This window comes from Lathamus discolor, chromosome 14, assembly GCF_037157495.1.
Source record: "Lathamus discolor isolate bLatDis1 chromosome 14, bLatDis1.hap1, whole genome shotgun sequence".
Lineage (NCBI taxonomy): Eukaryota > Metazoa > Chordata > Aves > Psittaciformes > Psittacidae > Lathamus > Lathamus discolor.
The window spans coordinates 352100-364565 of NC_088897.1; the positions used below are offsets into that span (position 1 = coordinate 352100).

Below are 12466 nucleotides of genomic sequence, written 5' to 3' on the forward strand. Positions count from 1 at the left end.
ATGTGGTGGTCATAATTCATCCTTGAAGTGTTTGGTGAGTCTTGAAGGAACCGTCCATTGTAGAGTCAGCTTTGTGGTCAGTCACTCTCTCTAAAATGCTCACGCTGTTTGAAATTAAAAAACACAGAAGTTTCATGAAGTCAGGCAGAGATTCAGCTCTGCTGAAAAACCGGGTGGGTCAGTGGAGGGCTGTGGGGATGCTTAGAAGTCTTGGGAGCGAGTGAGGCTTGGTCAGTCTGGTGCAGAAGAGGCTACAGATCCCCCTTGATCTGCTTGCAGCCTGTAGCTGCTGGAAGGGCATTTGCAAAGGTGATGGAGTAAAACTGCTGACAGTGGCAGACAACTGAACAAGGTGCAGCTTGGGAGGTTCAGAGGGGAAAAGTGCGTTCCCCAGGAGTGTGGTGCTGTGCTGGGGCAGATATCAGAGGTGAGGCTTCTCCAGCATTGCAGCAGGTCGAATCTCGGATAATTTGGTGTTACAGGTGGTTCTCTGTGAGGAGGAGGTTGGAGTGGAGATCCCTAGAAGGTCTTTCCCACCAGCATGTCAGTGATTCCAGCCTGTCTTCTACTGAAGAATGCAGGAACTCTTGGAGAAGCACTGCTGCATTCTTTGCAGCTGGTGGCATTAAGCCAACAGGATTTTATCAAGCTTTGACAGATACTTTCACTTCTGCCTTCCCTTTAAGCCTTTTCTTGAAATGACTGGTATCCCTCAGTCTTTTTGCTCTGTCTCAGCTGTAAAGCAGCCCCATCACCTCTAGACTGGCCAGTTCCAGGTCACTGGTTTCTTGTGGAGACCATGAGAAACCTGGGGAAGTCCTGGTGGAATTCTGCAGTTTGCTGCCTGTTCTCTTTTCACCAAAAATCCAGGCAGCAAGGGCTAGATTTGAGGGATGACTTAGAGCTCCTACTTGGCCTTGCTGACCACATTGTAGCTCTTGGACTGCTAACATGCCTTTGATGGCATTTACACAGGTTCTTCACAGATGTAAAGTGAAAACTGTTTTCCTGAACTGCTCTGTTTTGCAGTGCATGCCCTGTAAGACCCTGCCCTGGGCAGTCTCTGCATGTCTGTGAGAGCAGTCAGGCTTTCTGTGCTGCTGGATTCTGGGATGTTGTTCCTTCTGACTACTTCAGAAAGTTCAGCTTGTATTTACCATCTGTGGTTCACTTCCTGGCCAGTAATACACAGCCAACTTCTTTAAAGACAGATGTTTTATTTCCAAGCAAACCAGGGAAGAAAGAACATGAAACAAACCTCAGCGAGCTGGGTGCAGGCCTGGTTCTGCTTCCGTCAACTTGCTGGGCTCCTGCCTGGGGATTCCAGCAGGCTGCAGCTTCCTGCAGACATCCCGACGTCTCCAAGGTGGTGTAATACACTTGTGGAACTCAGAAACCAGTTCTCTCTTGCTGCCTGGCGGAGTGTGTCTTTAACTCCTGCCTTGGCTTTTGATCATTACCACCTGCCCCTGTTCACAGGGATTGGGTTACTTTTTAACCTTTTGTAGTCCTTTTGTCTTTCATTTCTCACCATTGGCAAAACATTATTGTTAGAGACAGGATACTCCAAGGTAACTGGTTTGTTCAGTGTCTTTCAAGTCTGTTCCGAGATGTCCTTAACTGGAAACTTACCTTCTTCCTGGCGACAGCCATCATAAATTTAGAGTAATACAAGCATATAGTAACCTGGTCTTGATAGATGTATCTTATTTCAGCATAAAATGATAACAAAACTATTACATGATCTCTCCATGGCTCTCACATCTTGGGTTGTCTGTACACCCTGAGACATGGACAGGCTCTGACATTCCCCATCAGCTCCCAGGCTGTCTGAGACAGGAGCTGTCTCACATCTGTGGGTTTGATACACATGTAGTTCCTTCAAAAAGTTAAAAAACATTCACCTTTCCTTCAGTGATGGTGCTTGTTTTCAGCTTTGATCTTCACGGAGTCACAGAATGGTTTGGGTATGAAGGAACCTTAAAGCTCATCCATTTCCCACCCCCTGCCATGGGCAGGGACACCTTCCACTAGAGCAGGTTGCTCTAAGCCCGTGTCCAACCCGGCCTTGAGCACTGCCAGGGATGGGGCAGCCACAGCTTCTCTGGGCACCCTGTGCCAGCGCCTCAGCACCCTCACAGGGAAGAGCTTGTGCCTCAGAGCTCATCTCAGTCTCCCCTCTGGCAGATTAAAGCCATTCCCCTTGGCCTGTCCCTACAGGCCCTTGTCCAAAGCCCCTCTCCAGGTTCCCTGCAGCCCCTTTAGGCACTGGAGCTGCTCTAAGGTCTCCCCTTCAGGAGCCTTCTCTTCTCCAGGCTGCCCCAGCCCAGCTCTCTCAGCCTGGCTCCAGAGCAGAGCTGCTCCAGCCCTTGCAGCATCTCTATGGCCTCCTCTGGAGTCGCTCCAACAGCTCCACGTCAAAGGCTGAGCACTGTCTTGTCCTGGGGATCAGTTACTCCTTGTTCCTGGCAGATTGCTATAATTTCCCCTGCAGAAGTTTCCACATTAATCTCTTCTTGTGCCTTGTCCCTTGTAGATAGAGCTCTGTCTGGCAGCTTCTTTGTGGGCTCTTCTGCTGAACACCAGCACCAGTAGTCCTGATTTTCTGCTGTGTTCTTCTGGATCTATTAGACCTTCTGGCAGCAGGCTTATACCTCCAAGATGTTTGAGAAAAGTCTTCAGAGTTTTAATCTTTTTAATAGGTCATTTCTCAGAAACTGCACCATGTGTCTCATTTTTACTTGTTTGGGTTTAGTTTTTTCTAACTCGGGTGCACAATTGGCTTCTCTCGTGCGCTTTGGAAACATCTACGCTCTTATTTCTAAAATTCTTCTTTTGTTCACTGTGTAACTCTGCCAGCCCTGTCTGATCTTTTGATGCATTTTATGTGACCATTGAAGAACGTGTTTAAATAGCTCTCCTACTGTCTGCAAGCACCTCCTTCTCCCTTTCTGAAACTCATTGCAACTGTCATGGGAGGCTTATACCCCTAAAAATATTGTTGAATTGTGCTGTGTGCTGAATACTGTAATAGCAAAGTGATTTTTCAGTTACTCTCTTGTGGAGCAGGTTAGAGGACTGAAGGAAGGGTCATGTCCTCTTGTATTCCTTAGCTGACAGCACCAAGAAGCAGCTGATGCTGTCTAAAAACGTCACTTTTGTCTTACTTGTTATTGTGATGCTTTTGTGTTTCATGTGGAGGCAGTACAAGTCTCCCATTGCAGTTTCTGCCCTTGCAGCCTTTCAGCGTCAATTCCAGCCTCTCGTGGATGTTGTTACTGTCTCTGCAGTGGTTGGTAGTGCAGCCTCAGTGCTGTCCTGTTTCTCTTTGGGGTTGGGATTTGCATCCATGCCTGTTCTGCATTTCTGTATCTTCATAGCTCTGAGCCTTTCCACTTTTACCTTCCCATTTTCCTGAAAGATGCCACACTTTGCTCACTAGCTCAGCCTATTTTGGTCTTCCTACAAAGCATGAAATTCAGGGTACCACTAATAATTTTCCTTATGCCCAGTTTCTAGGGTACTGTTACACCAGCAAACACTTTTTTTATCCTGGCTTTTCAGTTCCTCTACTTCAGTTTTTGAAATTCTAGCCTAGAAGCACAGGTCTGTTTGTCTTGACCCCATCGCTGGTTTTTATACACCCTGCTTAAATTTCGCTTAACTTCTGGAGGCTGTCCTGTTTCCTACCTTAGTGTTATTGAATTCTGTCTTACTGTTTCCCAAAGGCTACAGGGTTTTAGTGACTTGACTCTTAGAAGTTATGCTTCTGAACTGTACTGTCTCTCCCCAGTTTTTAGTTTAAGACATCTTCTGTAATGTTTCATCTGAAGTACCAGGGAACTGATTGTGTTTTTATTTCAATGAAACCCCTTCTTGTATAGACTCAGCTATTCCAAAAGGTCCTCCAGATCTTAACTGATGCTAACCGTCTTCCACATACCTTTATTCTCAGTCACACTTCACTGCTGCTTTAATTTCCTGTCCAACTTTACACAGAGAATCTGAGGCATTTCAGAGATGTCCAGGCTTAGGTATCCTACTACAGACATCCTCCTCTTCAGCTTCTTAGCTGACAGCTTTTATTTTGCTTCCTGGATTCCTCTTCTTCACCCTGTTGTTTTTATCCTGTAGACCAACCTTGCTTTGTGCCTGGGGCTTTCTGAGCAGCTGTCTAGATGCTGGGTGAAGAAGTGCCATCTCCTCCCATGGCAGGCAGCTCCTTGCTAGCAGGACAAGCTGAGGACTAGGAAGCGCTGCATTGTGCCTGTTGCCATCAGCTGGGATAGCCTGGGCTCAGGGAACACCAGCCCACCGTCTGAAGCTTATGGCTGGACAGTTTTAGCCCCCTCATTTTGCTTCCCAGCTGCCCTGAAACATTCTTTCTGAATGATGTGGGTTATATCCTAGAGCTGGAGCTGCTCTTTGTTTCTTGCCCTGAAGGGCTGTGTCTGCCTGGGCTGCTGGAGCTCAGCTGGTCCAGCACAAGGCTGTGCTTTGTCTCTGAAGCCTGTGACCTGCCCAGTTGCAGCCCTATGCTCCAAGCGGCGGGATGTTAGCTGCAGTAACTAGGACGCCCCTGTGCTCCTGGATTTTCCCGTGTACTTCCTTCTACTTGTACTGCTCTCTCCCCTTCTCTCAGCACTCTGGCTGTCCCCCTCTTTCCCTTGGCTTCCCTCTTGCCCTGCTGATAATGTACTTGCAGTTTGGTTTTTAACATCTTTTCCTGGGACATTTGCAATCCTGTTGCCTCCTCTCTTCTTCCTCACCCTCCCCAGTTGAATTTCCATTCCAGCAGAGCTGCTTTGCATATCAAAGGCTCTTCTGGTCCTGCAGCTCTGCACAGTGGTATTAGGTGCCCACTGCTCCTAGCTGTGCATGCTGTGTTTCTTCCCTGCAGGACTAGATTTGCAGGGACTTGCCCATCACATTCCTCTCGCTCCTAGTATGTGTTCAAATGTGTGTTAGAAATCTGATTACTGGCACCCCACCAAACAAGATATGCTCTTAGTTACCCCTCATGCCATTTCGTCATAGCATACACCAAACCACCATTGCCATCTTTCTGGGCAGAGTTGCATCTTCCTTGCAGAAAGATGCATAAAGCTTAAAAAAGCGGTGACCTGTTTTCTGCAAGGCACAAAGCAGCAGATTGTCATTTGCTTCTGGGTTTGCAAGGGCTACAAGAGCACCCAAACCCTATACAGAATTAATGACTGTACCCCTAAACCGTCATGAATTCTTACAGACATCCTTGGGAAGTGCTGGGGTGCTTAGTATGGGCCCGCAGGTGAAGCCTGGGGTGAAAGGAGGTGGACTTCTCTCAGCTCATTCCTGACAGCGTTTTTCAGGTCACTTTTCCATATTGAGACTGTATTGATACAGATACGAAGAGGAAGAGCCAAAGTCCTGTATGCTGAATCTGGGGAGGTGTGAGCTGCTCCTTCCCTCTCTCTTCATGGCTTCTCTGGAGCAAATTTCTTATGCCTGAGTCCTCACCTTGCCTTCATCCTTTCTCTTTTCCAGGCTTTGTTCCAGTTATCCCCAGAAGCTGCTGGTCCCTGTCTGGATCACTGACAAAGAGTTAGAGAATGTGGCATCGTTTAGGTCGTGGAAAAGGATCCCTGTGGTGGTGTACAGGTAAGTGTGAACCCAGAGCAGTGCTCTCCACCAGGAGAGCTGCCCCTTTCCTCGTCTTGCACAGGGCACAGGGAAGCCAGGTCAGCAGAGCATGTGGACGGGGCTGTGCGATGACAGTGACAGCTGCCTCCTGATACTCACGCTGTGTATTCCTTTTGCTTCCTTCCTGAAAATGTGCTGCTCCCAGGACTGCTCCCAGCACACATAATCGGCTTCCCCAGGCACGCAGCCTGTGGTGGTAGCATGGGGTGTTCTCCCAAAGGGAGAAACAACGGTGCAGTCAAGTGTGGCCTTTAGTTAGATCTGAAGGCATGGGTGACTCCTTCTGTGGGAGATGCAGCCAGAGCTCAGTGCCACATTATCATTCTCTTTCTTTGAGTTTCAAAACCTTTTTGCAGATTGCTACTTTGAAAAGAAATCTCAACCCAAATGGGCTGGTTGCAAGGCCCTGCTCTCAACTAAGGGCTCAGGCTTGGACATTCCTTTTAATACCCAACCGCAAATCACTTCTGTTTTGACCCAGTTCTGAGAGTTTTGACAACATCTAGGTAACAGAGTGAAATGTTTGCATGTGGCTGGTAAATAGTCCCTGGTCAGCCTTCCAAAAATAATCTATCTGTACTGGGGGATGCAGGAGGGCAGGCAGCAAACAGAGCAGAGCTTTTCAGGGTGGAGGTCTGCTTTCTCACTAAACACATCTCCTGGGAGACAGATGTGTTTGAAGCAAATGGGAGGCTAGTTGAATAGGTGCACACAGCCAGCATGTGCGTTGTAAAATGTACAGTATGGAGTCAGCCTTAGATTCTGTTAGCAATTACTAAATCCAAGTATAACAGACTTTGAAAATACCAGAGCAACAAAGGACAACCCTGAGAAGTACAAAAGCTGGGAAACAAACCCAGTGAATTCGTACCTTAACTCTTTATCTTCATGTTGTGTGGTTGCCTGTCAGATGCTGGCAAAACACGGTGCACTACTTCCAGAAGAACTAAGTTCTAAAACAGACTAACAGTAAATGATGCATATCACATGGAGCCTTTCCCTCTTTGCAGCCAAGTCAGCTAAGAAGCTAATTGTATTTGAGATTACTTCTGTCTGGCATTGGAGGCTGTGTGCCTCCCACCCCAGGGCGAAGCCCTGTCTTTTTGCTACTCTGGCAATTATTTTGTTCCTTGCTTTAGAATAACATTGGAACAGTACCTGGTAATTTACAGGCTGAGCTGCAGCCGTTTGCAGCCTGGGATCAGATTAGAAGATGCTGACAAGTGATGTTACAAGATAGGACAAGTGCTTGCCAGTGTGTATCTCTTAAAGTCTTTTGGCCAGGAGGGTCTGTGAGGGCCATGGCTGCTTCTGGAGTGCCTTGTGCTGTATGAAAGGGGGAGAAACGAAACACCTCACACTCAGCTCCTCCTCAGTCATGGTTCAGGAGAGAGCAGATAGATGGGCTCTGGCACATGCCTCCCAGGGTCTCTGTAACCACAGGACTGATTGCTAGACATCATAGCTTTTGGAGAGCAAGGCTGAGCTCATGTGGTCACTGTCAGAGCTGTAACACATGACACCAAAGGTGAGTTTTCTTTAAAAAAAAAAGGTATAATCTGTTTGTTAAGCAAGGCAGAAATTCAGTTCTCCCCCTCTGAGCCCACAGTGCTCAGAAAGGCACAGGAGAGATGCAGGAGCCTCCAGGCATAATTCACCTTTAAAACAATGGAAAGGATGCAATGAATTATTTAGCTGACAAGAGGCAGAGGGGCGCTGCCTGCAAGCCGCTTCTCCAGAGTGCTCTCTGCACAGGCACCTTCAGAAGACCTTGAGCCTGTGGTGGCAAGAGAGCTCCTCACAGGTGCTCAGCAGTACCTTTGGCCATGTTGGTGCTGCAGTAGCTGCCTGGGAAGCAGCAGCCAGACAGTGGATATTGCTCCAGCCCCATGGCTTGAGTGCTCAGTTTCAGGCTTTCAAAGCATGGCAGAGACAGGAATGTAGCACAGAGACTCAGGGAATAAGGGCACTTACGCACATGTATCTCAGTGGGGAACTTTTAGGTGACAGCTCTGTAAAGCCTCTCAGCTCACTGTTGTGTTTTAAGCTAAGCTGCTGACTCTACATTGTGTATGAGCAGTAAATGGCTAGAAAATAACAGTGTCTCAAGAGATATTAGTTGATGTTTTCTGGATGATTGTTCTGGGTTAAATGGCATGTGTGAACAGTCTTAGGTGTGCTCTAGCCTTGTACTCTGAATAAATCTGGGAGTTGATAAACCGCCAAGGCACCTCATACTCTAGCTGTGGATTCTGAAAGGGTCTTGAGTCATTAAAACTAAACTGAGTATCCCTAAAGAATAAATTAAACCACTCTGTCACCTTCTGCCTCTCCAGTGGCAAGAAAAGAGCTTTTAAACTTTGAGGAAGACCTCCACAAAAATGCCCAGTAAGGAAAGACCTGAAATGCTTCATAATGCTCATGCTGGGAGACCTGCAGAAGGATGCAGTCAAGCCATGGGTGCTATCCTGACCTGGGAAGCTCATTGCAAGTTCAGTTGTGGTTTTGGTTGACCCACTGGCTCCTTATGTACTTTCTGCTTGCTGATGACTTCATGCTCATCGAAGCAGGCTGTATTTCTTTGTGTTTATTGGCATGTTGCTGTGTCTCTTGAAACTGGCTACCTCAAGGCCAGCCTCTGCCTGGCATTTGTTGCGGTGCTGACAAGTTTGTGCCAGCAAGTTTTCTTAACCTAACGTGACTCTTGGGCAATGTCGGTAGCTTTGCATTAAGCAGGCTGCTCTGACTTGGAGTGGCCTCTGCTCCCCAAGACAGTATCCTCCATCCCAGCTGCCTGTCAGGAGCAGTCCCTGGCACAGAACCTGCCTTTCCCAAAACTGTGCTCAGGTACTGGGAAGGTGCTGGTTGGCACAGGCCAGGAGCTGTGGGTGTGCTCACAAACCAGCCTGCACCATCACAGGCAGGTGCTCAAGTCCCCACCTTGGCTCTGTTTCATTTACTAGTATAAACAAAGCCTTTGCTGCTGTCTGTGTTAACCATTCTTGAGTGATCCTGGTGGCAGGAATAGATCTGGGAATAACTGCTCTATATGTCACCTTGCAAAAAAAGACAGAGAGCACAAAAAGATAAAAGACTCTGCAGTTTAAAGTCTTCATCGTTGTTGTTTATGAGATGTCATTAACAATAATACATTTTCGGTGTTTATTGACAAGTTGCCTCAGGAGAATAAGGGGACCTTATCTTTGAGAAGCAAAACCATTCCTGCAAACCGCAGTAGCTGCTGTGAGACACCCCGCACCGCTGTTAGGAGTCCAGAGCCTTGACACATTTTTGTGGTGTGCCTCCAAGAACAGGCATTGTCTCCTCTGTGGAACAGCAGAGCCCCTTACAGGGGTGCAGCAGGAGAAAAATATCTTCAGGAGTGCTTCTAGAGCCCTCACTGCAGCTAAGCAGCCCTTGCCTAATGGGGTGAGGGTGGTGCTGGTGTGCAGTAGGATCTAGAATGTTACACCCCTAACTTGGCCATCAGAGCAACCTTTTCAGAGGTGCTGAACTACACATAAACCTGGATGTGGTTAGTCAGGAGCTTTACAGCTGCATCCTTGCAGCTAAGGATGTAGGGAGGGACAGGCACTGCTGTTGTAAAGAGCTGAGGTGCAAGGCTGGCTGGTTCATTATCCTGTCCCCAGGAGCAGCATCACAGGGAAGTGTCACAGTGGACAGGTGTGCCGGTATTCTTCCCTGGTGCATCTCTGGAGCAACCACTATCTGAGCTTTCCTATGACAGATATTCAGGAGAGTGTGGGCTTATGCTTTGTGGTTGCTCGGTAGGCCTCCATCTGTGACTTCAGTGCATTTTGGAACCAATTCACACTTCCACATTGCACTGTGCAGCAAGTGCACTGTCTAGCTTGCTGGTTGTCAAAAAAATACTTGTTTTTGTTAAGCGTATGACATGATCATTCCAGTGTTTGTTTCCATGTCTGTTGGGAAAAAATAAAACTAATCTTCCAAACCCACTTTTTATAACTTTCGTGACCTTTTATGCCTCTCATCCATTTGCGCCCTTCTCTCATGGTGGGGAGCTGTTTTCTACTTACATTATCCCTGCAGCGAAGCTCTTCTGCACCTCTCATTTGTCTGTGCCACCCTTCTCTGGAGGTCACAGCACTACTTTATCCTTTTTGAGATGGATTAGAGAGAAATTTGTGTCATTTTGAAGATGCTTTAAGATGTGAAATATTATATTTTTATATAATATTTTCTGTCTTACTCTTTTCCAAATGACTGCTAGTGCATTCTTAACCCTTTTGCTTCTCTTGAGCACTGAGCTGAGGCTTTTCAAGAGTGCCACAGTGATTTCAAAGTCTTTGAGATATGGCCACTGATTTGATTCACACTGCTTCTAGTCATAGCTGTGGTTAAGATCATCCAGTTCCAACCACCTGCCGCTTCCACTAGACCAGGCTGCTCCAACCCCTGTCCAACCTGGCCTTGAGCACTGCCAGGGATGGAGCAGCCACAGCTTCTCTGGGCACCCTGTGCCAGCGCCTCAGCACCCTTACAGGGAAGAATTTCTTCTTATGTCTTACAAACTTGCCCTGTTTTAAGTTTAAACCCATCACCCCTTGTCCTGTCACTACAGTCCCTGATGAAGCGTCCTTCTCCAGCATCCTTACAGCCCCCTTCAGATACTGGAAGGCTGCTCTGAGGTCTCCACAGAGCTTCTTTTCTCCAGGCTGAACAGCCCCTACTTTCTCAGCCTGTGTCCGTACAGGAGATGCTCCAGCCCCTGATCATCTTCATGGCCTCCTCTGGACTTGCTGCAACAGCTCCATGTCCTTCTTATGTTGAGGACACCAGAACTGCACCCAGTCCTGCAAGTGGGGTTTCACAGAGGAGAGCAGAGGGGCAAGATCACCTCCTTTCACCTGCTGGTCATGCTCTGGGGGTGGAGCACAGCACACAGCGGGGTTCTGGGCTCAAGTGCACACTGAAGCAAGGTTATGGGGAGCTTCTCACCAACCAACACCCCAAGTCCTCTGCAGGCTGATCTGAATCACTGCTCCAGAGTAGAGGCACAGAAGTAATCAGAGGGGAAGCTTCCTGGGGTTGTTCCTCACCTCTTCAGGGATCTTCATTTAGGTTCTCACTTCCTTTGCAGACACGTGCGCAATGGGGCAGTGATTGCACGTTGCAGCCAGCCTGAAATCAGCTGGTGGGGCTGGCGAAACGCTGACGATGAGTACCTTGTGACATCTATTGCCAAAGCCTGTGCCTTGAACCCTAGAGTGAAGGTATCCGGCGGTGTGCCGCACGCCGGGAGCAGTGACGGCAGCGAGGCCTGCGATGTCGACTTCGGTGAGCCAGCTCACTCCTTTCCACTCTTTATTAAACACACAATTATTCCACGCTTCCTACACCCAAGTGTCACTGTTGCTGCTAACAGGGCTGTTACCATGCAGGGATTAAAGCCAGGATCCGAATGGATAATCTGGGCCCTGTCATGCCTTGGCTGCAGTGTGTGGGATGGGTTGCTGGGCTCGTTCATGGCCAGCATTGCATGGCCCTGAGGGCAGGTTGTAGGAGAGGGAGGAGCCAGGACCTCAGTACATGTCTGTCTCTGCAGACTCGTCCCTGACTGCCTGTTCAGGTGTGGAGAATGCCGGGACTCCTCAGAAGCTGCTGATTCTTGACGCCAGGTCCTACACTGCAGCCGTGGCCAACAGAGCGAAGGGAGGCGGCTGCGAATGTGAAGGTACACAGGGCTGAGCCCATCCCAGGACATCTTCCTGTTGGACCTGCTTCATTGAGCGAGGCCTAGAGCAGATGGGGGTCAGGTCAGGTTTCAGTACTTTGGGAGCATGTTCCTCTACTTGCTTGTGCAAAGTCTGTTACTGCAGATACATTGCTGCAGGTCCGCAAGGCTTCTGTAGGCCTGCCTGCCTGCTGGAGGCCAGGAATTGTGCAGTGAGGAGACAGCCTCCACGTGTGTTACTGCGGTGGCAGCAGCTCTCTCTGAACATCTCCATCTCTGTTGTGTTTAGAGTATTACCCAAACTGTGAAGTCGTGTTCATGGGCATGGCCAACATCCACTCCATCCGGAACAGCTTCCAGTATCTGCGTGCTGTCTGCAGTCAGGTGCCAGACCCCAGCAAGTGAGTGACTTTTCTCTGGCTGAGTTTGATGCTATGTGAATGTCCTGGGGCTTTTCCTTCCCTTTTCCTTTTTCCCATCTCAGGTTTCTACCTCAGAAAATTGAGAGGTAGGAAAGTGCTCACAGTGCTTGAATGCTCTTTTTGGATCCCTAGTAATCCAGAGGGGATTGCAGTGCTGCCTAAGTGTCACTTAGCTGTGTGTGTTCTCTGAGGGTTTCTCAAATGTGGCTGTATCTGGGAGAAAACTGAAATTAAGAGTGAGATTCTTTGCACTTAATCCCAGGCTGGCTGGCTCCTCTGGAACATGTTTTAGAAGAGTGGTTTTCATAGAGGGCTGCAAAAAGACTTAGATTAAAATGTATCTTCTCACTGGAGAGTGAAGCAACAGTTTTCTCGCTTTTTGCCCACGTTCTAGCTGGCTTTCAGCCCTGGAGAGTACCAAGTGGCTGCAGCACCTTTCTGTCATGCTGAAAGCAGCAGTGCTAGTCTCCAGTGCGGTTGACAGAGAAGGGCGTCCGGTGCTGGTTCATTGCTCCGATGGCTGGGACAGGACTCCACAGATTGTAGCGCTGGCCAAGATTCTTCTGGACCCTTACTACAGGACCATGGAGGTATAAGTGGTGCTGTGCTGCTGGTTCATAGCTGTTGAAAGGCATTTTTTCAT

At 48.4% G+C, this 12466-nt stretch overlaps 1 protein-coding gene across 5 annotated transcripts in view; it reads left to right on the plus strand.

The window, feature by feature from the left end:
• The window catches only part of MTMR4 (myotubularin related protein 4), a 58260-nt gene that overhangs the window by 37661 nt on the left and 8133 nt on the right, over positions 1-12466 (plus strand). For all 5 annotated transcript variants that reach the window (XM_065694247.1, XM_065694249.1, XM_065694248.1 and 2 more), the window contains 5 exons: positions 5527-5640; positions 10808-11004; positions 11273-11401; positions 11691-11802; positions 12218-12413. In XM_065694247.1, the coding sequence (XP_065550319.1) occupies positions 5527-5640; positions 10808-11004; positions 11273-11401; positions 11691-11802; positions 12218-12413 (748 nt within the window). The remainder of the gene's footprint in view (positions 1-5526; positions 5641-10807; positions 11005-11272; positions 11402-11690; positions 11803-12217; positions 12414-12466) is intronic.